Below are 23,921 nucleotides of genomic sequence, written 5' to 3' on the forward strand. Positions count from 1 at the left end.
GGGCGGGGTCCAGCTGGGGGTGGGGTTTGATGGGAGGAGGGGTGCAGGGAGGTGCGGGGGGATGGCTGAGGGCCCGTCTGGCGGGGACGGGCGTGTAAAGGGGCGGTGGGAGTGTGAGAAAGCCCGGAGCGGATGGCACGGACCTGGTGGGGGTGCGGCGGAGGTGCGGGCTCCCGGAGGGGTCGGTCTGAGTGCAGAGTTGGGGTGCGGGGGTCGTGGGGAGCCAGCGCTGTGTGCGGGGCTGGATGGGGCCGGGTGGTCTCAGCGCGCTGCCGACACCCCCCGCACCCATTGCCCCCCTCGCTGCCGGCCCCGCGGGGCTCAGCCGAGTGCCACTTCACTTATCCCGGAGTTTTCTGCTCCAGTAAGTCCCGACCCCGGCTGTGACCCCCCCGCCGACCCCCCCGGGCCAGCCGGCCCCGGCACCCGCACTGCCTCCCACCAGGGATGGGGGACCCCTCCCCCGATAGAGACACGAGCCCCCGCAGTGTGCAAAATATTTATTTATACTCCAAAAAGGTCTGGGGAGGGGGGATCAGAGCGGGGACGGCCCCCGCGCCCCCATCCCGAGGCCAGCCCCCTGTCCCGGGAGGGCGGCTGGCAGCAAAGCGGGGGGGTCGGGGGGCGGGGAGGGGGGGCTGTGCCGCCGAGGGCACTGCCAAAATGAGTTGTGCCGGTCTCAGCTGATTCCTGCCGGGCTCTCGCCATATCCTTTTTTTTCTTTTTTTTTTTCTTTTTTTTTTTTAATTTTTTTTATTCCTCTTTCTTTTATTTATATTTATTTTGGCATAGAAAAATAAATCGCTCCTCTTTTGGCACCAGTCCTTCGTGTGAAAGTGCAGGTCCTGGGGGGCAGCGAAGCGGCCCCCACCCTGGAGAAGGGGTACGGGAGCCGGGGGAGGGGTTCCCCTCATTCGGCTCCTTCCCGAGGGGCACATTCCGAGCCCTGCGGGCACCCCGGGGGGGTTGGCGATGCCGGGGCAGGGCTGAAGCATCCTTTGGGGACGGGGCTACAGCGGGGGGGATCGGCAGGGGACACTGGGGGGGCGCAGCCCGGGGCGGGGGGCGGCGCGTTCGCTAGCACCGAGGGGGCAGGCGGCCGGGGGGTGGCCTGTCCCCATGTCACGCGCGGGGACCCCCTCAGCCCCTCCACCGGCCTTGGAAAACAAACCAACCGCGGGGTCGGGGCGGGGGGACGGGCTAGGGCGGGGGCGGGATCTGTGCCCCCAGCAGGTCGTAGGCGAAGATGTTCCAGAAGACGGCGAAGAGCAGGAAGGTGCCGTAGGACAGCAGCAGCACCCACCAGCCGCACTGGTCCTGCAGGCTCTCCTCGTAGCTGCGCAGGATGGTCAGCCCCATGCTGATGCCCACGATGGCCCCTGCCAGGTGTGCCATGAAGCTGGGCTGGGGGCCCGAGGCCGGCAGCGGCGGCGAGAAGCGGAGCCAGACAGCGCGACCAACCTCGGAGCTCACTGCGGGACAGAGCGGGAGGTGCTGAGCCCGCCCCGGGGCCCCGCACGGCCGGGAACGGGTCTGGGACCGGTACTCACTGCAAACCAGCGCCAGAACCATCCGCAGCAGCTTGTAGGGACAGCGCATCCCGGCCCAGTTCTGCGGGAAGGGGACGGACAGATGGATGGATGGATGGATGGATGGATGGATGGATGATGGATGGATGATGGATGATGGATGGATGGATGGATGGATGGATGGATGATGGATGATGGATGGATGGATGGATGATGGATGGATGGATGATGGATGGATGGATGATGGATGGATGATGGATGGATGGATGGATGGATGGATGATGGATGGATGGATGGATGGATGATGGATGGATGGATGGATGGATGATGGATGGATACCTCCTCCTCCTCCTCCTCCTCCTTCTCCTCCTCTTCTCCTCCTCCTCCTCCCCTCCCGCTCCTCCCGCCGCCCTTGCCGCCGGCCGCTGGGATCCACCGCGCCCTGTGCCGGGGCACCCTGTGCCATCCTCGGGCACCCCGAGCCCTCCAGGGACAGCACCACGGGCACCCCCCCGCTCATGGGAGCCCAGGATGGCACAGGAGGGTGGAGATGGGGAGAGATGGATGATGGATGGATGATGGATGGATGGATGGATGGATGGATGGATGGATGATGGATGGATGGATGATGGATGGATGGATGGATGAATGGATGGATGATGGATGATGGATGATGGATGATGGATGGATGGATGATGGATGGATGATGGATGGATGATGGATGGATGGATGGATGATGGATGGATGATGGATGGATGGATGATGGATGGATGGATGATGGATGGGTGATGGATGATGGATGGATGGATGATGGATGGATGGATGGATGATGGATGGATGGATGATGGATGGATGATGGATGATGGATGGATGATGGATGGATGGATGATGGATGGATGGATGATGGATGGATGATGGATGGATGGATGATGGATGGATGATGGATGATGGATGATGGATGGATGATGGATGATGGATGGATGATGGATGGATGGATGGATGGATGATGGATGATGGATGGATGGAAGGATGATGGATGGATGGATGATGGATGGATGATGGATGATGGATGGATGGATGATGGATGGATGATGGATGGATGATGGATGATGGATGGATGGATGGATGATGGATGATGGATGATGGATGATGGATGATGGATGATGGATGGATGATGGATGATGGATGGATGATGGATGGATGGATGGATGGATGGATGGATGATGGATGATGGATGATGGATGATGGATGGATGGATGGATGATGGATGGATGGATGGATGGATGGATGGATGATGGATGATGGATGGATGGATGGATGATGGATGGATGGATGATGGATGGATGATGGATGATGGATGGATGGATGATGGATGGATGGATGGATGGATGATGGATGATGGATGATGGATGGATGATGGATGGATGATGGATGGATGGAAGGATGATGGATGGATGGATGGATGGATGGATGGATGATGGATGGATGGAAGGATGATGGATGGATGGATGGATGGATGGATGGATGGATGATGGATGATGGATGGATGGAAGGATGGATGACGGGTGGCACCAGCGAGGCTCCAGCATGGAGGAGGAGGCTGCTGCCAGAGCCCCTGCAGTGCCCCATGGAGCCCACTCAGGTCCCTGCTCCTGCCCACCCCACGATGCCACCCAAGGTGGTCCCCCTGTGATGGTGCCACCCCTAATGCCACCCCACAGCATCCCCCCACCAATGGTGCCCACCCCACAGTGCCACCCCATGGCATCCCCTGTTAATGTCCCACCACCTTGCCCAACCTGCAGACAGTTCCCACCCCCGTTGTCACCCCATGGCATCCCCCACCGTGCTGCCCACTGTCCACCCCCTGTCCCCCCGCTCTGTGTCCCTTTGTCCCCTGGCTGACCATGACGACGTTGGCGAGGTGAGCAGAGCAGAGGGCATAGACTCCCCCCGAGCCCCCGACCAGGGGGGCCCTCATGTCCGTGATGGAGACGGTGAGGGAGCCTGGGGGCACAAACAGGGCTCAGCACGGGGTCTTGCTCCCACAGTATGAGTTAATTACTGTCTACATTAATTAATTACAGCCTGCATTTCCCCCCAGCCCCCAACCAAGTGATGCTGGCACTGCAGGGTGGTAGCCAGCACAGCCCAGCATCCCCATCAAATTCGGAGTGCTCCTCCCCGGACTGGTGACAGGGACCCCTGGGGACAGTCCCCCCCAGGGGAGCACCCACCTGCCAGGACCCCGGCCAGGTAGAGGAAGCTGATGCGCAGGATGCCGTGCACCATCTCCAGGGGCACCCCGATCATCAGCTGCAGGAGGGCGTTGAACCCCAGCTGCTCCAGCCTGCCCGGGCACAGGAGGGAACAGGAGGGGGGCTCAGCCAGCACAGCCCCCAGGGTGTCCCCGGTGTCCCCCCCCGGCAGGACCTACCCCACGTGCATGAACATGTAGGTGAGGAAGCGCCAGGCGCGTGCCCGGTGCCCGGGGTGATAGACCAGGGGGCTCTTCATGTACTCGGGGTGGTAGGTCTGCAGCACCCACTTGTTCAGCCGGGCCCCGTAGCACAGGAACACGATGATCTGTGACAAACCCCGTGACTGTCACCCCCCTTCACCCCACATCTGACCAGGATGTCACAGCTGGGGTCACCCGTCCCCACTGCCCTGGGTCCGAGTCCCACATACAGGCGCAAGGACATCGCAGACAGGATCCTCCATCCCTCCACCCCTCATGTGAGCCCCCCAAGGGCATCAGGACATCACTGCTGGGCTCAGCCATTCCTTCTAACCTCTATGAGTCCCATCTATGGGCACCAGAACATCCCATCCCCTCTGTCCTGGGTCTCAGCCCCACCATGGACTCCAGAACATCACAACGGGGGGCACCCAACCCTTCACCCCGTATCTGAACCCCTCTGTGGGCAGCAGGACATCACAACTGGGGTCACCCAGCCCCACTGCCCCGGGTCTGAGTCACCCACGCAGGCACAAAGATGTGCCCAGGGTCCCACATCCCTTCAGGTCAGCTCTGAGCCCCCCCGTGTGCACCAGGAGCTCACAACCAGGCTCACGCACCCTGTCGGCCCCGAGTGTGATCCCGGGACCCCCGGAGCCGCCCGTGCCCGTACCTGGGTCAGGGTGACGGCTGCCATGAAGACGGGGGGCGGGCAGGTGCGGTGCTGGTAGAAGTACCAGCGCCGGTCCATCTCGCAGGGCAAGATCTCATAGGCCACGTAGCGGACGAAGCGTTTGTAGATGCCGAGGCCGGTCTCGTCCAGCAGGACGTCCCGGGGCAGCGCCCGCTGCCCGTTGGCGATGGCTCGCTTGAAGCTGCTGGAGCGCTTGCTGCTGATCTGCGGAGAGAGGCCGTGCCCGAGGGGGACTCACGGCCTGAGGCCACCCCCTGCCAGCCCCCCCGAGCCGTCCCGAGGCCAATCCGCCATCCCACGCCGGGGGAGTCCCTGGGGACCGCCGGTGTCTGCCCCCCTCCCCAGGGGCACAGGGAGGTGCCCGGTGCCCACCCCGGGCTGGCACCCACCCCGTCCCTGCGGCCGCCCGGCACTGACCAGGTCTACCAGCTCCTGATAGCAGACCTGCCCCTCGTCGTTGCCCTGTGCCAGGGCCACCAGCATGTCGAGCTTGGCGGGGTCCAGGGGCAGCTCATGGCTGTGCACCAGGCTGGCGAACGTCTCCACCCCGATGAAGCCGGTGTTCTCGGGGTCGAGCTGCGGGACACGGCACCGAGCGCCACCGGGACGCCGGGGCTGCGGCTCCCTGCTCGGCCGGGGGCACCTCCCGGTGCCTCCATGCCAGCTGTCCCTGCTGCGGTGCGAGGGACACCACAGGCTGCAGCTGGTGCCCCGGGAGGTGCCCCGTGCCGTGCCGGTGTCCCCGTCTCCCCGCGGCGCAGCCAACACTCTCCCACTCAGTTATTTCTCGCCGCCAGCAGCCTGCCAGCCAGGAAGCCACCAAGCTAAACACACGCGCAGCCCTGGCACCAGCCTCCTCCTCCTCCTCCTCCTCCTCCTCCTCCTTCTCCTCCTCTTCTCCTCCTCCTCCTCCCCTCCCGCTCCTCCCGCCGCCCTTGCCGCCGGCCGCTGGGATCCACCGCGCCCTGTGCCGGGGCACCCTGTGCCATCCTCGGGCACCCCGAGCCCTCCAGGGACAGCACCACGGGCACCCCCCCGCTCATGGGAGCCCAGGATGGCACAGGAGGGTGGAGATGGGGAGAGAGCACCCACGGCCGGAGCACAGCCCCTGCAATCGCCCTGGAGTAGTGTGGGGTTTGCTCTTTGCTTCTGCAGGGAGGGAAATGCGGGAGAGGAGCCTCATCCTCGTGGGATGGGCAGGAGATGGAGTGCTTGGGACATGGGATCGTATCCCCACCCGGGTGGGCACCCTGTCCCTCCCTGTTCCCTCGGCAGGAAACAGCCACAGCCTCTTTCCCGAGGGGCTTTGGCTGCCCGGAGCGGGGTGCAGGGTGGGACGAGGGGTGCAGGCAGCATTTGTAACCTCTCAGCAGCCCCAGCCATGGGGGCGGGAGCACCCTGGTGTCCCCCTGCCCCACACCCGTCACCCCACGGGCTCCACGTGTGTGTCACGCCGGGACCTGGCACACGCTGTCCCCACGCTGAGCCACCGGCCCCAAGAGCGCCAAGAGCCCTGTCAGCAGCCAGGGAACCCCTCTCTGCTTTTGGGGTGAATCTCCCCACACCCCAACCTCACTGGCACCCTACGATCCCCCGGGAGGGCCCGATCCCAGCTCCCAGCCCTCCCAGCACTGCTCGCTCCCGGGGAAGATGCTGCTCATTCCCGAAGAGCTCGGGTTCACATGGAGTCCCTGTGCCGAGGGTGGGGTGGCAAGGGGGACAGCACGGCAGCTCCCGGGCTGGGAGACTCAGCCAAGGTCACGGAACCAGCGGGGGGCGAGTGGGGGAACAGTTAATTATCCTGACCCCCAAGAAATTCCCTCCCCGTGCCCGGGGGAGAGCCGCCAGCTGGGCCAGGGCTGGGTGGGGATGGAGGATCCAGGCGATGGAGCTCAGGGGGGGCTGGTGGGGGCCGGGGGGCAGCGGGTGGAAACCCCTGGCGGCCCCATCGTGCCGCGAACAGAGCCCCACGCCACGCAGCGCTGCTGCTCCACGGCCTCATCCCGCAATCAGGTCACGGGGGTGGGTGCAGACCCCCGCCTCGCCGGCCGGACCGAGCCCACGGCCCCCCCCCCGGGCTCCATCAGGCACCCAGACCCCGCCGGCGGCTCTGGGGCTCCGTGCCCAGCACCCCTCGTCCTTGAGGGCGCACCGGGCAGGATCCGACCCGGCGCTGACGGAGGGAGAGGCCACAAGTGACACGAGTCGCGCGTTCTCAGCGGCACAAGGAGGGCCGGCTCCCCCGGGGCGGTGATGAGGGGCACCGAGGGACGCTGGCGGGGGGTGGCACGGCCTCGGTGGCCGCTCCGGGTGGGCAGCGCTGCCCGCCGCTCTCAGCCGTGCCCGGTGCTGCGAGCATCCCTGCCCCCGGTAGCGATGGCCGGGGTCCGGCGGCCCCCCCCGAGCGCAGCCCGGTTACCCCGGGCGGCCTCACCTGCTCCTGGATGAGCTGCAGCAGGGAGCTCCTGTCCAAGCACCCGGCGGGCGGGGGGCTCCGCCGCCCCCCCGCGCCCGGGGCCGGGGAGCGGGGCGGGGGAGCGGCGGGGGCGGCGGGGGCGGCGGCGGGGGCGGCCCTCCCCGCCAGCCCCGCGTTGCGGCGGGCCCGGGAGCGAGCGGCGAGCGGCGGCGCCGGGGGCCGCCGATGGCAGCGGGGCGACGGCGGCGGCGGGGGGGGGAGCGGAGCCGAGCGGAGCCGCCCCCGCCGCAGAGCGCGGCGCAGCGCCCCCCCCTCCCCGCACCCCCCCCGCCGCCGCCGCCGCTCGGGGAACCGGGACCCGCCCCGCCCCGCCCCGCCGGCACCGGGACACGGCCCAGGGCACGGGCAGGGAACCGGCACCCGGCGCTCCCAGCATGGGATGGTGCCGGCATCCCGGTACGGCTGTGGGCATCCCGGTACGGGAACCTGCATCCCGGTACAGGAACCTGCATCCCAGTATGGGAACCTGCATCCCGGTACGGGAACCTGAATCCCGGTATGGGAACCTGAATCCCGGTACGGGAACCTGCATCCCGGTATGGGAACCTGCATCCCAGTACAGGAACCTTCATCCCAGTATGGGAACCTGCATTATGGTCCAGCTGTGGGCACCCCAGTACTGGTACCCACATCCCAAATATGGTAACTACATCCTGGCATGATACCTGCATCCCAGTGTGGTATCTACATCCCAGCACTGGTTCCCACATCCTGGCCCAGGACCTGCATTCCAGAACAGCTCTGTGCATCCTGGTGTGGATACCTGCATCCCACTCCCCATGTCCCAGTGCTGATACTCACATCCTGGAATGGGACCTGGATCCTGGTGTGATCCCTGCATCCCAGTACAGGAATGGAATATGAGATACTTGGAGTGGGAACTTGTATTCCATTTCCAGTGCTGCATCCCAGCACAGGTACAGGTATTCCAGTACCCACATCCCAGTGCATGGTTTTGCAGCTGCACCCTGCTAGAGGAATCCATATCCTGGTTCAGTACCTGCATCCCAGAATGGACACCAGCATCCCAGAACGCACACCAGCATCCCAGAACAGACACCAGCATCCCAGAATGGACACCAGCATCCCAGAACGGACACCAGCATCCCAGAATGGACACCAGCATCCCAGAATGGACACCTGCATCCCAGAATGGACACCAGCATCCCAGAATGGACACCAGCATCCCAGAATGGACACCTGCATCCCAGAATGGACACCAGCATCCCAGAATGGACACCAGCATCCCAGCACCAAGTACCTACTGAATCTGGCACAGGTGACTGCAAACATTCCCTCCATTCTGACCCTGCACCCACGGGCCAGCACAGTCTGGGTACATCCCCCATGGCACAGGGGCCACAGAGCCTCCATTGCTGTCCCCTGCCCCAGGCTCGTGGGACAGCCTGGCACTGGGTCCCTGGAACTGGTGCCTTTGTGTGACATGCCCAGTGTCACCCAGGCCAAGCTCCCCTGGATCCCCAAGCAGGGCAGGGATGTCCCCAGAACCCATCCCTGGTGCTGTCCTCACTTCCCAGAGCCACGGCTCAGCCCCACTGTGGCTGCCCAGGGAGCTCTGGGCTCCCCAGCCCTACCAGGCTCCTTCCCTGGGGACTGTGTGTGGCCATGGCTGGGCTCCCATGGCCCTGCCACTCGTGTCCCCTGCCCCAGGCCCGTGTCTGTCCCAGCACAGCGTCCATGTCCTGCACACCAGCGCTATTAATACACACCAGGGCACGTGGGCTCTCAGCTCCCGTGGGATCCAGCCTGGTTTGGAGTCACAAGGGAGCACCGCGTGTCCCGTCCGCCTTGGAAAATCACCTCCTCTGCCCGGCCTGGCAGCACCAGCTGTGTCCCCCAGCATCCCTGGCCCTGGCTGAGCACGTGGGAAGGGTCTCCTCTCCCCCCACAGCCCAGAGGGATCCCCTCACATGTGGGAGCAGTCTGACCCCGTCCAGTGTCAGTGCACAGGCTCTGGAAGATCCTTGGTGTGCACCCACATTCCCTGTGCCCAGCGCCCGTGGCTGAGGCTGCCGAGACAGAAATAGCGGAGGGAAAAGCTGCCAGGGGAAAACGGGAGCAGGGAGGGGAGGTGGCACAGCCCTGGGAGCTGCGGGTGCAGGGGGAAAGTGTCTGCAGGGGAGTGGGGAGCCCCAAACGGGGATTGGCACAGAGATCCACAGCTCCCAAGGCAGCCAGAATCTCCCACTTTCCATGGATTCCCATGCAGAGAACCATGGGATCCATCACCTCCTTCCCTGTCTCTATGCCCTGGCTGGCACTTGTTGCACAAGGATCTGTGTCCCCAATCACCCAGGAGTCCTGGCCAGCCCTAAGGCTCGTCCCAGCACACCAGACTTCTGCTCCTGCCCTCTCTCCCTGTAACCACCCCAAGCAGGGCAGCCCAGCTCCCACTGCAGCCCACAGAGCGCCCAGGGACGAGGGTCCTGCTCCTCAGCTGACACAGGACAAGGTGTGCAAGCGCAAGGTGTGTAAAAATTTATTTTGCTGTAGAGAACAAACCTAAAACCTTACAGCTCCAGCAGATGTGGAGCAGGGAGACACCAGGCACGGGCCTGGCTGGCAGAGCCACGCACGGTGGGCACAGACAGGGACGTGAAACACGAGGGACGTGGCCCTGGCAGTGCCAGGGACCGGGGCCAGCAGTGAGGGGGTGCCCGACTGGCAGAGCAGCTCCAGCACAGCAGGGGGACAGGGACACCACCCTGGGAGAGACACTGGTACTGCCCAGAGATTTCTGCACCCCCTGGCTGGCTCTGGCCATGATAAAACATTTAAATAGACAAAACACAGAAAAAGCAGCTCTGGGTGCTATGTAGGAGCTGCCCCCACAGCTGCCTGCAGACTGACCCCGAGCGTGCTGGGGAAGGCCAGGCTGGAGGCACAGCCAGGGGCTGAGCCAGGCTCCTCCTGGGGGACGGGAACCCAGGGATGGGCACTGCTGCTGCTCTTTGGGACTCACAGACAGGGACACTGTGGGGCTTTGGCCCCAGTGGGTGCTGAGCTCACTCCCAGCAGCTGAATCCAGCTCAGGGGTGGGCAGGGGACAGGAGACAGGACAGGAAGGAGCTTCCAGTGGTGCCAGGAGATGCAATGCCCAGAGCCTCGCCAGCCTCTGTGGGATAGGGCCCCACAGAGGGGACAGCAGGAGCCAGGGCACAGCGTGGCACCAGCTCAGTGATGGCACTGCCAGGGAATGACTGGACACACAGGGGGCATCAAACACCCTCCCAGTCCTTGCCAGGGCTCCCAGAACCCTGCAAATACTGCTGGCCATGAATACTGGTGGCCAGGAGTGGGGATGGGCCACACAGGAGGCAGGAAAGGAGGGCAGAGGGACACTGAGCCTGACACGCTGCAGGACTCATAAGAACAGGAAGGAGCTCAGGACAAACCCTGGTTGTCACTGTCCCCCCTCAGCCCAGGACAGCAGCCACTGTGTCCCAGCAAGAGGGGCCAGGCCCGACTCCAAACACTGGGGCTGGGGAGTGTCAGTGCCTGGCCCTCCCTCCCCAGCTGCCTTTCCCAGCGCTGGCTGAGGGAAACCGGGACAGGAGATGGAGATGTGCCCCAGGGAGCTGCAGCCACGAGCTCATTTGACAGCTCAGCTGCTGCTGGAGCTCCCAGAGGCTCCGGGAGCCTTGCGCCCTCCAGAATTGAGGGCACCAGCACAGCCCTCTAGGGAGGGGATGTGCCCAGTCCAACAGACACCGAAACACTCGTGTTTGAGCTTAAAAACAAGCGTTAAAAAAATCGAACAGAATAAAAGATGAGGGTGATCCTCCAGCTGCTGGTGAGGCAGAGCCCTCCTGGCAGAGCTGCCTGGGGTCAGGAGGCCACAGGGTGAGGCTGGCCGGGGCCAGGGATGGATCCTGCTGGTGCTGGGAGGTCTGGCTTCACTGCTCCTGCAATCCAGGCTGGGGCAAAGGAGGATTTCCTACCAGGGGCCGGCTTGAGGCGGGGCCCCTCCCTGGGCGTCGCTGGGGACGGGGAGCTGGTGTCACGGGGGAGGGGGTGGAGAGTGGTTCTCATTTGTTCTTGGCCAGCAGGCGGTACAGGGTGAAGCCCACCAGCGCCGTCACCGCCGCCCCCAGCGCCACCCGCAGCCAGAAGGACGCGACTCCCAGCTCCACGGCGTTCAGGTGGCTGCAAGGAAACACAGGAGAGGCCGGTGAGTGTGGCTGCCCCGCTGCTCCTACCCCACACTGCGAGGCTGGGGAGTGCCGGGGGTGAGCCCAGCACCGGCAGGAACAGCCCAGTGAGAATCTGAGAGATTCCCCGTCCCTGCAAGCGGAGCACTCGTCACCCGGCATCACCGTCAAGCCAAGGGAGGGCTGTGGGACCGATGTGGCTGTCCCCTCCCCTGCTCTGGAAACAGCTCTCCAACACCTAAATAATTAGACAGGTATCTGCCTTTCTAGGTCAAGCTGCCTTTCCAACTGCCAGTGCACGGAGAGCCTGGATGCCACCATGGGGACACCGGTGACAGGGACCAAAGGGCAGCGAGGGACAGCGCCCAGTGCTGCCCCAGCGTACACATTCCCTTCCCAAACACGTGCTGTCCTGCACTGATGTGCTCCTCTCCTCTCTCTCCCTCCATCCATAATTCATTCCCCACTACATTGGGGGAACACAGCCAATCCCCGGCCCTCCATTACGCTGTTATTTATTTATACCACATACCCTAAGATATATTAAGAATATTTAAATTTTAATACTGCAGAAGAGGAGGGAAAAAAAAAAAAGCGTCAGCTCTAAAAATAAAGTTGTTTATTGAAAAGAAGCTGGAGGGAAAACTACTCACTAGTAATCCCATCCTGCCTTCCAACGCTCCCACACGTTCTCCCCGCCGGGGCTCGGCCCCTGGAGCTGCACTCACCCTTCCCAGCCCTGGAGTGATTCCACTCACAGGGATCCTCCTCCCTTCCCACAGCTCCCCTCACCTCCTGTGACCAGCCTGCTGCCGTCCTGCCCCGTTGCCAGCCCCTCTGGGGTGCAGCTCCTCCCAAAGGGAAGCTGTGTGACAGAGGTCTCGCTTCACTGACCTCTTTTTCAGTCTGATCCATCTCATCGGGAGAAAATAGCTGCCACCCCCCCCGTGGGCCTTGGCAAACTAAGCTGGCTACTCCTCTTCAGCGTTTTTCATCCTAGGCTTCAAAAATAAACACTCCTGTGGCAGGATCTATCTACTAAATCTGCCAGAGACATACACACAGGCAGAAGAAAACCTCCCCCCTCTGCAATTAGAGGAAGAAATGGCTTTTCTGTTTCAATTATTTGTATAAGCAGATCACAGAACACTGGAATGGTTTGAGTGGAAAGGAATCTTAAAGTTCATCTCATCCCACCCCCCTGCCATGGCAGGGACACTTCCCACTATCCCAGGCTGCTCCAAGCTGTGCCCAACCTGGCCTTGGACACTTCCAGGGATCCAGGGGCAGCCACAGCTTCTCTGGGCACCCTGTGCCAGGGCCTGCCCACCCTCCCAGGGAACAATTCCTTCCCAATATCCCATCTAATCCTGTCCTCCCTCAGCTTAAGGCCATCCCCCCTTGTCCTGTCACTGCATGCCCTACATGACACCAAAAGCTGCAGAGAAACCAAAGCAAAAGCAATGTGGCAGAGGCAGGGCTGGGACACAGCCCCCTCCCCAGGCTGTGCTCCCAGCAGAGCCCCTCCATGGCAAGGATACTAACGGGAAGGTGGCAGCAGTGGCCAGTTTGGTGTAGACAGCGGTGCTGGGTGGTCCCTGGCTGTGGCAGGAGAAGAGGAAAGGTGGAGGGAGGCAGTGCTTGTAGCAGAACTCAGCTGGGAAGAGCCCTGGCTGCTGGCTGGCTTCTGGCAGGTCTGTCTTGGAGGCCACAAAGACACAGGGGATCTGGCTGTCCAGGTAGTGTTGCTGCAGAGACAGAGAAACACCAGCGAGGGGTTAAGGACCAACCCCCGGGAGAGGCAGAGCTGCCATGAAGGCTGATGTCCCCCATGCCCCTGGTGAAGTCAAACAGGGTCACCCAGGACCCCCTGTAAAGTCCCCAGGGTCCCTGCCAGCTACCTTATAGATGCTGGCACAGTAGCTGAAGGATTTGGGGTCGCTCAGGCTGTAGATGAAGCAGGCGACGTCGCAGGCTGCGTCCGACGGCTTCGTGAACGTCGTGTCAGCGCTGACCTCGTACAGCTGCAGCACAGGGGACAGGGATGGTGGCACAGCCGTGTCCCAGGGCTGCTCCTCACACCTCACATGTGCCAGCACAGCCACAGCCACAGCACAGCCACAGCACAGCCACAGCACAGCCACAGCACAGCCACAGCACAGCCACAGCCACAGCACAGCCACAGCACAGCCACAGCACAGCCACAGCACAGCCACAGCACAGCCACAGCCACAGCACAGCCACAGCCACAGCACAGCCACAGCACAGCCACAGCCACAGCACAGCCACAGCACAGCCACAGCCACAGCACAGCCACAGCACAGCCACAGCACAGCCACAGCCACAGCACAGCCACAGCACAGCCACAGCACAGCCACAGCCACAGCACAGCCACAGCACAGCCACAGCACAGCCACAGCACAGCCACAGCACAGCCACAGCACAGCCACAGCCACAACCACAGCACAGCCACAGCACAGCCACAGCACAGCCACAGCACAGCCACAGCCACAACCACAGCACAGCCACAGCACAGCCACAGCCACAGCACAGCCACAGCACAGCCACAACCACAGCACAGCCACAGCACAGCCACAGCCACAGCACAGCCACAGCACAGCCACAGCCACAGCACAGCCACAGCCACAGCACAGCCACAGCACAGCCACAGCCACAGCACAGCCACAACACAGCCACAGCACAGCCACAGCACAGCCACAACACAGCCACAGCCACAGCACAGCCACAGCACAGCCACAGCCACAGCACAGCCACAGCCACAGCACAGCCACAGCCACAGCACAGCCACAACCACAGCACAGCCACAACACAACCACAGCCACAGCACAGCCACAGCACAGCCACAGCACAGCCACAGCACAGCCACAGCCACAGCACAGCCACAGCACAGCCACAGCCACAGCACAGCCACAGCACAGCCACAGCACAGCCACAGCACAGCCACAGCACAGCCACAGCACAGCCACAGCACAGCCACAGCCACAGCACAGCCACAACCACAGCACAGCCACAACACAACCACAGCCACAGCACAGCCACAGCACAGCCACAGCACAGCCACAGCCACAGCACAGCACAGCCCCAGCCACAACACAGCCACAGCACAGCCACAGCCCAGCCCCAGCACAGCCACAGCCACAGCACAGCCACAGCCACAACACAACCACAGCACAGCCACAACCACAGCACAGCCACAGCACAGCCACAACCACAGCACAGCCACAGCACAGCCACAGCCACAGCACAGCCACAGCACAGCACAGCCACAGCACAGCCACAGCACAGCCACAGCCACAACCACAGCCACAGCACAGCCACAGCCACAGCACAGCCACAGCACAGCCACAACCACAGCCACAGCCCGGCCCCATGTGCCAGGATATGGGGACACAGCCCCATAAGGGCCAGACACGGCACAATTCCCTGCTGTCCCAGACTTACTATGAGGTACTTCTCCTGGCCATTGACCTGCACTGTGTTGATGGTGTAGAGGGATGGCTGTCCTGGGTTCTCCCTCTGGGCCTGTCACCAAGGGAAACGCTGTCTCAGGCAGTGGAGATGTGCTGGGTGAGGGACAGTGCCCCAGCCCCCCTGGCCTGACAGCCACCTGAGGGGCAGCCAGGCCCTATCATGAGATGTGGGGCTGCTCCTAACAGGCAGGAAAGTCAGCATTGCTGTGGCCAGACCGGGAAAAGGCACAGCCCCTCGGGACAAGCAGAGGGAGAAGGCCCACTGCCTTGGCCAGGATTAAGGACACCAAAGCCAGCACACGGGGAGGTGTGTGAAGGGCATGAAGCAGGGGGGCCTGGCCACAGGCAGGGAGGTGCCAGCAGGGGACAGATGGCTCCAGGACCCCCAGCTGTGCCTCCTGCTCCGCCCTGGGAGCGTGGCCGGCCAGGGAGCAGCCACTCACCGCCAGGCTCCTGCCGAGGAAGGCCTGCAGGAAGGCGGACTTGCCTGCGCCCCGCGCTCCCAGCACCTTGCACAGGAAGACATTCCTCTGGGTCTGCCCTTTCTCCAGATCAATCCTCTTCTCCCGGGTCACTGGCAGGAGAGAGGGTGGTGAGAGCCAGGAGGGACCTGCCTTGTGACAGAAGGGGAGGGCATGGCTGTACCTGTGAGGGCTTGGGTCTGGGAGTCCTGCTCCGAGATGATGGGGTAGCCCAAGTAGCCCAGGCACTCCAGGCAGTGCCGTACGTCCAGGTAAGCCACGAGCCTGGAGAGACAGAGCACGCCAGGAGGGTCAGCAAGGGCTGAGTGATGTGACCAAGGGCCAGGGAGAGGGACTGAGCTTACGTCCACTGGCAGAGGAATCCATGCAGGGAAAGCAGGCCTTTATCAGTGGTGCATACCGTGTTGTAGAGCTCGGGGCCCCAGGGCACGCGGGGGAACACGCTGAAGAAGTTCTGCAGCTCTGTGTGCGACAGGGCTCCGTCCTGGTCCTGCCAAAACACAGGGAGTCACCAGGGAGGCAGGTGGGCCCTGCCACCTCCCTGCTGTGGAACATCACAGGGATGCTGTGAACAGCAGGAACCGATCGATCGCAGCGAGGCTGGAGCTGGGTGAGCTCACAGAGCCTGTGCCTCAGGGACTGCCAGCACTGCACAACAACAAACACGCTTTGGGACTGCAGCTGCAACCAGGCAGGACCTGTCCGTGCCCACCCCACAGCCCTGAGCTGCTGTTCCTGGAATTCCTGGAGCCAGCTGTCCCACAGCAGCCTGCATCAGCCCAGCCTGGCCTGACAGAGGCCAACTCAGCACTCTGGCTGCGGTGCCTGAAGGGGACCTACAGGCACCTGGGCACCCAGGGATGTGCATCCATCCAGTTCTGCCATTCCTTATGGCCACAGAGCTGACCTGGACACCCAGGGATGTGTGTCCACTCTCTGCTGCCATTCCCGAGCCGCTCCCTGTTGTCAGAGCTGCCATACCCCAGCTGCACATCAACATCTGAATAGCCAGTCTGAGCAGGTGCATCCAATACATCCCCTTCTCCCACTCTCCAAGAGCCTGAGTTTGGCACAAATGTTATGCTTTCTCTCCCTCTCTCCAGCCTGGCAGCCCTCCACCAGGCTGGCAGATGCTGATGTTTGGTCCATGGCTGCTGGCCAGCAGCTGTGCCCACTTCCCTGCCCCCCTCCCTGCAGCCAGGCACTACAAGCTTGATGCCAACTCAGACCCAGTCCCTCAAAGTCCAAACTGCCCTTTGGTCAAGAGTAGTGACCACAACCCCATGTCCCTGACAGGCCATCTGACTACCTACAGCTCGCTGTGGCCACTTCCTGCTCCCAAAGCCTCCAAAGAGGGAATGCTGTGGCAGAGGAAAGCCCTTCCCTGGTGGGCTCCACAGAGGGGTGGTTAGGGGAGCACCTGTGCCCAGGTGTGCAGAGCAGCCCCTCCCCTGGAGCCCTGCACTGCTGCCCACCTTGTCGTGCTTCTCAAAGAGCCTCTGCAGGAACTGGTACCCCAGGTGGTTGAGCTCCGTGGAGCAGCCGGGAGGCACGCGGATCCTGTCGGGAAAAGCATGGAATGATTTAGGTTGGAAAACCCCTCCATGATCGAGTCCAACTGCTCCAACATTATCAAGGCCACCACTGACCCTAAGTGCCACATCTTCATGGCTTTAAATCCCTCCAAGGATGGGGGGACTCCACCACTGCCCTGGGCAGCTGTGCCAGTGCCTGACCACCCTTTCAGCAAAGAAATTTTTCCTGCTACCCAACCTAAACCTCCCTTTTATCTTTCGTATCTTTCATATCTTATTCTCCAGTTCAGACCCCCAGAAGAGCCTCCTCAAGCCCTGAACTAAGGGCAGTGTGTGAGCACATCTCACCCAGAGGACACAGCTCCCCACTCCCTCCCTGCTCAAAGTCAGCTGTTGCCTCCAGGCCTGGCTATTCCTTGACACAGCTCCCTTCTTTTGGGGAGAATCCCCTGGGGATGCACAGTGGCCTTTCCTTGGTACATCCCAAGCAGCCCAGGAGATGCTGTGCCCTTGCTCTGCCTCATGCCCAGGGCTTCAGCAGGGCACAGCAGTGCCCCGAGTGCTATCCACCAGCATGTCCCTGTCACCTCCCTGCAGCCTGCTCTCTGGGAACAGGAGGAGGCAGCTCTCAAGCCAAACCCTTCCATTCCTGCCAGCTCCCCATCTCCAGAGTGGCAGGGAGCAGAGAAGAGACAGCAGCTGCACAATCAGCCGCGAGGGCTGTGCTGACAGCTCACTGCTCCTGACAGAGCCGTTCTGCCTCGCTCAGCCAGGGACACGGCAGCCTCCAAGAACCCCTTGCTGATGTCAAGGGAAGTCTGGGATTTCATTTCCCACTTTCTGCCTAAATCAACAGCCCCGAGGCCTGCTGTATTTGTCCCCAGCCCCACGTCAGCTCCTGCCCAAGGGGAAGGTGAGGACTGAGAATCTGAGAACCGAAGGGCCCACAGCAGCTCCTGGGGTGCAGGAAGGATCCAGCCAAGGTGCTGGGGATGCTGAGCCAAGCCCCACGGGAATGTGACCCCCTGGCCAGCCCTGGACACGCACTCTGGGTACAGGTAGTCATCTGTCAGCTCCAGCTCGTCGTCGTAGCCGAAGCGGCGCAGGATGGTCCAGGTGGTCTCGTGCCGGCCCCTCTGGATGAAGAGGGTGTTGAGGAAGAGGAAGCCTGCAGGAGAGATCAGGGGGCTCAGTGGAGTCAGTTCAGTCTGTGAAAACAGACTGCTGGGACAGAGAGATCTAGCAGCCACAGTTTAACAAGAGGAACTAATTAGTCTTGGAATGAGAGCCAGGAGGCTCAGGTCAAGGACAGGGCCCCCTGGGATATCCCTCCAGCCCCTGGGAAGGAGCAGGGAGCCCTGGGGCTGTTACCATTCAAGGTGAGGCCGTTGTCCTGCACCCCGTCTGTCGTGTTCTTCCACACAACCATCTTCACATCCTCCAGGGCCTGGGGAGCCAGGGGGTTTCCAAAACAAGACTTCTGCCTCCCAAGAGAATGAAGGCCATTGTCAGCAAAGCACTCAGAGAGCACAATCCTTTCTCACCAGGTTCCCTCTCCCCTGGCAAGGAATGGGGTTTCAGGGAGGGAAAATCTACTCTGCTCACAGATTTCTGCCTTAGGCCTTGACTAAACCCCTGTTCATCAGCATCCCAATAATTTAGGACTCTCAGCATCTCCAGAGCCTCCTGGTCTTCCCATGGCAGAGCAAACTCAGCCCAAGCTTAGGGAGACAGAAACCCACATGCTCAGAGATGCATCCTGCAGTGCTTCAGCTGTGCCACAGAAACACCAAACAGGAATGTGATGGCTGTGTCAGGAGAGGGGCAACTTCCCTGCTGGAAAGGGAATCCCAGGCACTGGGAACTCCTCAGCTCTGCAGCCACCCTACCTGGAAGTAGTTGAGCTCATCATCACTGAGGATCTGGTTGTTGTCCTGGTCCGAGAGGTTGAAGATCCGCGTCAGTGCTCGAGCACAGGCGGGTTTGAGCTGCAAGGACCAACCACAGTGAGCATCACAGGGCAGCAGCCACAGCCTGGCCCTTCCTCCTGCAGCCCCACACGCAGTGGGTTCCCTTCCTGCACTTCTAGGCCAGTACCACAGCCACCTTGGAGGTGGGAATCATTAAGGTCGGAAAACTGCTCCAAGATCTGAGTGCAGCTGTTCCCCAGCACTGCCAAGGCCACCACTAGCCCATGGCCCCAAGTGCCACATCCACAGAGCTTTGAAATCCTTCCAGGAATGGTGACTCCACCACTCCCCCTGTACCAGTCCTGACCACCCTTACCGTGAAGGAATTTTTCCTAATATCCAATCTAAAGTCAGAGAGGACAATCCATGGAGAACTTTTCTTCCAGACCCTTCCCTCCACAACCAACGCACAGCCTGGAGCGTGAGGACTTGTGCCCCACCACACCCAAGTCCCTGCAGGTGTCTGTCTGTCTGCCCAGCTGGCTGTACTGAGCACAGGAGATGGGCACTGTTCCCTTGGCCTGTCTGTGCCAACCCAAACCCTCCACTTCCACTCCAGAAACTCCAGCTTGGAGCAGTGTGACGGGAAGATGACTCCTCCAGGAACCCACCTGCTTCTCCTCAGGGTCGTAGAGTGGGGCAGTGGGGTGCAGCACAGCTTTCTGGGCGTAGTAGAAGAGCTCAGAGATGTTCTTGAGGTTCTTGGCAGAGCACTGGGGATTCAGAGGGAGAGACAGTCCTGATGAAAAGGGCAGGAGGAGGATGATACGATCTCCTCGAGCCACTCTAGCTGTGCCTCAAGGCCCAGAGCAGTTGTCCACCATGAGGAAAAATCAAAAGGGACAATCTCCTGGGCTTTGCTCTGGCTTTACTGTGCCCATTCCACAGCCCCAGAACCAACAGGGACTGTGTGGAACTCCAACTAGAGAGCACAGAGGGCAGACACAGAAAGCTGCTCCTTGCAAGGGGTAAAGAAGAGAAAGCCCAAAGCACAGGCTCTCAATCCCTGGACACAGGGACTTGTGTAGAGCAACATCATCAGGGCAGCTCTCCAGGAGCACAGAGGCTCCCTGACTCCCACCACACCAACATTCCAAGCCCTCAGGGAGGCTCTGCACACCCCCTCCAGCTCCCTCACCTCCACGCAGGTCTCAATCTCCGAGAACTGGTTCATGATGGGCAGGATGACCTCCATGGAGCTGCCCATCTGCAGGTCAGACTTGTTTCCCACTAAAATAATGGGGATTCTAGGAAAGACACAGAGCACAAGTGAGGCCACCCCTCTCTTGGTCCCAGCACTGTCCCAGCCATGAGCAGGTCAGGGAGGCCCCAACTCTCCTCTGCAAGGTCCAGAGCAGCTTTCCTGCCTCCCACAGCCGGGAGCATCCATCTGGAGAAACAGACTGCCTGATCCTGCTTATGCTTTCACCCAGCAACAATATGTTCAGGAGCCTTTAATCCAGCACAGCAGCCTTCTGCCCAAGAGATCCACACACAGACTCTGTGCTCCCAGATCCCCCTGGCAGCCTCCTCTCCCTGTCTGATCCAGGGGGGAAGAAGGATTCCTCCTCAGTGACCCCCTGCCTCAGAGCTGGATCTCTGGGGGAGAAAAGTCCCCATGTGCTTCTGCTCCAAATGGTCTGGCCACAAAACACAGTCCTGGAATAGTTTTGGCTGTGAGGGACCTTAAAGTTCATCTCATCCCACCCCCTGCCATTGCCAGGGTCACCACCATTAGACCATAGCTCCAAGCCCCATTCAACCTGGCCTGGTTCAAACCACAAAGCTGGTTTGCTCTCAGGACCCTCAGAAGGAGGTGAGGGTGGTGAGCATCCCACAGCCCCCAGAATCCCCCAATTCTGCACCCACAGATCACAGCCCACATGGTACCTGGATCCCTTTTCAAGTCCCCCATTCACCATGGGGATCCACTTTGTGCGAATCTGGAAGGTGAGCAGAGGAGAAGGGCTGTCAGCACAGCCTGGGGAGAGAGAGGCAGATCCCAGGCAGGCAGGAACAGGGCCCTGCAGCCATCTGCTCCTTCACACCAGCAGGCAGAGCAGGCCCAGGGATGCTGGATGCCAGCACCAGGATGCTACAAGCCTGATGTCCTGTTGTGAGGGAACAACCTTGGGTGGGGCTCAACTTCTGCTGTGGTGGGCACCCATTACCTTGTCAATGGTGGCCTCCTTGGTGACATCATACACCATGCAGACCACGTTGGCCTGCAAGAGAAGCAGGAGAGGGTGGTGAAGAGGTCCCTGCCACACTTGTGGCAGCAGGGAATGCCGGCTGAGCTGCCAGGGAAAGGCAGCGGGCTGAGCGCACGTGAGCACGGACACGTACACAGCCCCCGACTGGGCTGCCCTCAGCACGAGCCCACGAGCTGCTGGGAACAGCTCCTCTGCCTCAGGAGCTGCTGGGAACAGCTCCTCTGCCTCAGGAGCTGCTGGGAACAGCTCCTCTGCCTCAGGAGCTGCTGGGAACAGCTCCTCTGCCTCAGGAGCTGCTGGGAACCGCTCCTCTGCCTCAGGAGCTGCTGCTCCCATGGCTGCAGGGGATGTGGGATCCCTCTCCCGCACCAGCTGTGTCCTGGCCCTCCTCCCCTCCTGACCCCGTGCAGTCAGGGCCAGCACCGAGGCTTTATCGGAAGCAGACAGGAGGGATCACTGGTCCTTTCAGGAGAGAGTTTAATGCTAATCCCAGGACACACAAGGGTTTAGGCAGGATTTCCTGGAACCATTTAAAGCCTCTGTGTAGTCCTGCTGTCTGGGTGGAGGGAGCAGGACTCCCATGCCCACCTCCTCGGCCATTAGCCACCGGGGCTCAGAGATTAAATAGCTTTGCTCACGTGAGAGATACGGTTTTATTATCCATAATTAAAAGGTCCTCACGTCTGCAAAGTCAAGGTTAATCCCAGGGCAAAGAGCAGCTAGGTCCACCCCAGCCAGACAACTTAATTATTCCTCCATGGCTGCTCGGAGGGCTCCCTCATCCCTCCCCGCCCAGTGCTCGCCAGAGGCTCCAGCTCCCAAATTAACTCCTCTGTGCCACTGCTTCATCAGGCAGCCACAGGGATCTAATGCAGGGAAGCAGGGCTCTTGCCCAAACCCAGCAACTGCTTCTCCCTCTTCTGAATCCGTGGGGAACCTCCCAAGGCTGAGAGCACAACATCTGCTCTGCAGCCTCCTCCGCCTCCCGTGGGCAGCGAGCTGCCCCCCGCCGCTCGCCTTCTGGAGCCTCCCCAGAGGGCTTGGACAAGCCACACACAACAGCTTACAAGACAGAGCAGGATTAAACAAGCCTCTGAACAAACCAGGAGCATTAATCCATGGATAACCAACTGCCTGTGCCTCTCTGCGTGGCTAATGGGGAGGGGAGGGGAGCAGCCATGTGTCCCTTGGGGAGCACAACCTCCCAGTCCAGCACTACTCACCTTGGCGATCTCCTCCTGCAGCTCCTCCTCTGTCTGCTCTGATTCTGGAAGGGGAGTGAAGCCATCACCACCTGCCCAGGCACGGGTACCCCTTCCCAATTCCCTCAGGCAGGCAGGGAAGGGGAGAAGCCAGGCAGGACAGGGCCCTACCTGAGTAGTCCACTATATGTGTGGGGACCTTCTCAGGGGTGACATCGGCTGGGATCGTGATCTCCTCTGCTCGGGGGGGCACCTGCAAAGCCAGCACACCCCATCCAGCCACAGGCAGCCAGCGGCAGAGGTGACAAGGGACTTCAGACCCCAACGTGGCCACTGCCAGGGCAGGATGAGCTGTGGATCACGGATCACTCTTGGCCCGACAGCCCCCTGCGCTCCAGCCCTCGCACAGGCACTGTCCTTGAGGTGGAACTTCCACCTGCCTCCTGAACACAAAGCTTCTGATCCCCGTGGAGATAAGCCCTGGGCACTCCCTGGGCTCCTCTGGGAGCAGCACTCAGCTGATTGTCTAGGCTGGGCTGGGAGCAGGGAAGAGGTGCAGGGCTGGCCCCCTCAAACCCCTGAGCTGGTGCTGCCCAGCACAACACCATGGAGGGCACCAGCTGCTTGTGGGCAGCAGAAGAAACCATGTGAGGCATAGGGAAAATATGCCTGGACAGATTAATCCTATTTTCCTACCCAAACTATGCTGGGACAGGAAGCTGTCGGGGGGCACAGGCTGGCTGGATGCTGCTATTCACAGCTGGCCTGGCTCAGAGCACCAAACCCATCTCCAGAGGGTACAGCAGGCAGGGAATGGGGCCTGGACCCTTCCAAGGGCTCTGTGGCGGTGCCAACCTTGCTGTGCTGGTGCCAAAAGACCCCCAGCAAGTCAGGATCAGCTTCCAAACCAGAATCAGAGCACAAAGTGAGGAAAACCCCACCTCAGCTGGAGCTCCGTGTGGTCCTCATTGACCTCACCTGAACCAGCCACTGCTTCCACAGGCCCAGGAACTGTGAGCACCTCCCAGACACCCCCATCTCCAGCGGGGACCCTGGGGACAGAGCTGTCCCACCCAGCGAGGGGCTCAGGCTGCCGGTGTGCGCGACCCCTCCCCACTCACCTCTTCAGGAAACTCCTCTCCCACCAGAGCCATGATCAGGGACGTCTTCCCCACCTGGGCTAGGAAATAAAGGGAGGACGTTGACATTGGCACGGGCACGGCAGAGCTTGAGGTGGACAGCGGCCGGTGGGAGGCACGATCGGAGCCGGTGACAATGACACCCGCGGGGGCCACGGGCGGGCCCGATCTCTCCCCTAGTCCCGCCAGTGACAGGGGACCCACCCGGCTCCCCGCCCGCCCTCGCCCCTTCCCTGCAGGAGAACCCTCTCCCCCAGGATCCCCGTGCCCCCTCTCCTATCCCGGGCTGGAGGCGGCTCCCCCGTGCCCCTCACCCTCCCCGAGCAGGAGGATCCTCACGTCCCGTTTCATGGCGGCGCCGCCGCCTCCCGGCCCCCCCCCACTTCCGGCCGCACCACCGAGCGGCGGGGCGGAGCGGCGCGGGGAGCACAGCGCCCCCTGCCGGGCCAGCACACCGACACCGCCAGCGTTCGTCCTTCCATGGTTTATTAACAAAACAAAACATTTAACGGCAACAAACGGCGAACGGGGCCGTGAAACACATTCCAGGCCCGGGC

The 23,921-nt window shown here is 61.7% G+C and overlaps 2 protein-coding genes across 3 annotated transcripts; both read right to left on the reverse strand.

Moving 5' to 3' along the window:
- Window positions 1–485: 485 nt before the first annotated feature.
- On the reverse strand, window positions 486–7,592 carry RHBDL1 (rhomboid like 1). The gene is made up of 8 exons (XM_005522803.2): window positions 7,119–7,592; window positions 5,102–5,260; window positions 4,664–4,888; window positions 3,967–4,115; window positions 3,767–3,879; window positions 3,436–3,536; window positions 1,551–1,611; window positions 486–1,472 (listed from the first exon to the last, which is right to left on the reverse strand). Exons 1-8 carry the CDS (start codon window positions 7,590–7,592, stop codon window positions 1,201–1,203), a joined length of 1,554 nt encoding a protein of 517 aa, XP_005522860.2. The 3' UTR covers window positions 486–1,200.
- Window positions 7,593–9,636: 2,044 nt separating this feature from the next.
- RHOT2 (ras homolog family member T2) lies at window positions 9,637–23,746 on the reverse strand. Of its 2 annotated transcripts, none has more exons than XM_014252447.2 (19): window positions 23,679–23,746; window positions 23,347–23,400; window positions 22,397–22,478; window positions 22,247–22,290; window positions 20,982–21,035; window positions 20,701–20,753; window positions 19,949–20,057; window positions 19,422–19,523; window positions 18,730–18,828; window positions 18,212–18,320; window positions 17,888–18,008; window positions 16,781–16,865; window positions 15,650–15,795; window positions 15,469–15,569; window positions 15,267–15,397; window positions 14,795–14,875; window positions 13,234–13,356; window positions 12,878–13,080; window positions 9,637–11,327 (listed from the first exon to the last, which is right to left on the reverse strand). In XM_014252447.2, the coding sequence occupies exons 2-19, from the start codon at window positions 23,377–23,379 to the stop codon at window positions 11,210–11,212; spliced, it is 1,794 nt and encodes a 597-aa protein (XP_014107922.1). In that variant the 5' UTR covers window positions 23,380–23,400; window positions 23,679–23,746; the 3' UTR covers window positions 9,637–11,209. The 2 variants fall into 2 exon arrangements, with proteins under 2 accessions (XP_014107922.1, XP_005522858.1); XM_005522801.3 differs by having other exon boundaries at window positions 23,347–23,405; window positions 23,679–23,737.
- Window positions 23,747–23,921: the final 175 nt, after the last annotated feature.

This window comes from Pseudopodoces humilis, chromosome 18 (assembly GCF_049639895.1).
Source record: "Pseudopodoces humilis isolate 2021_Gansu_Grassland_sample_001 chromosome 18, ASM4963989v1, whole genome shotgun sequence".
Taxonomy (NCBI): Eukaryota; Metazoa; Chordata; class Aves; order Passeriformes; family Paridae; genus Pseudopodoces; species Pseudopodoces humilis.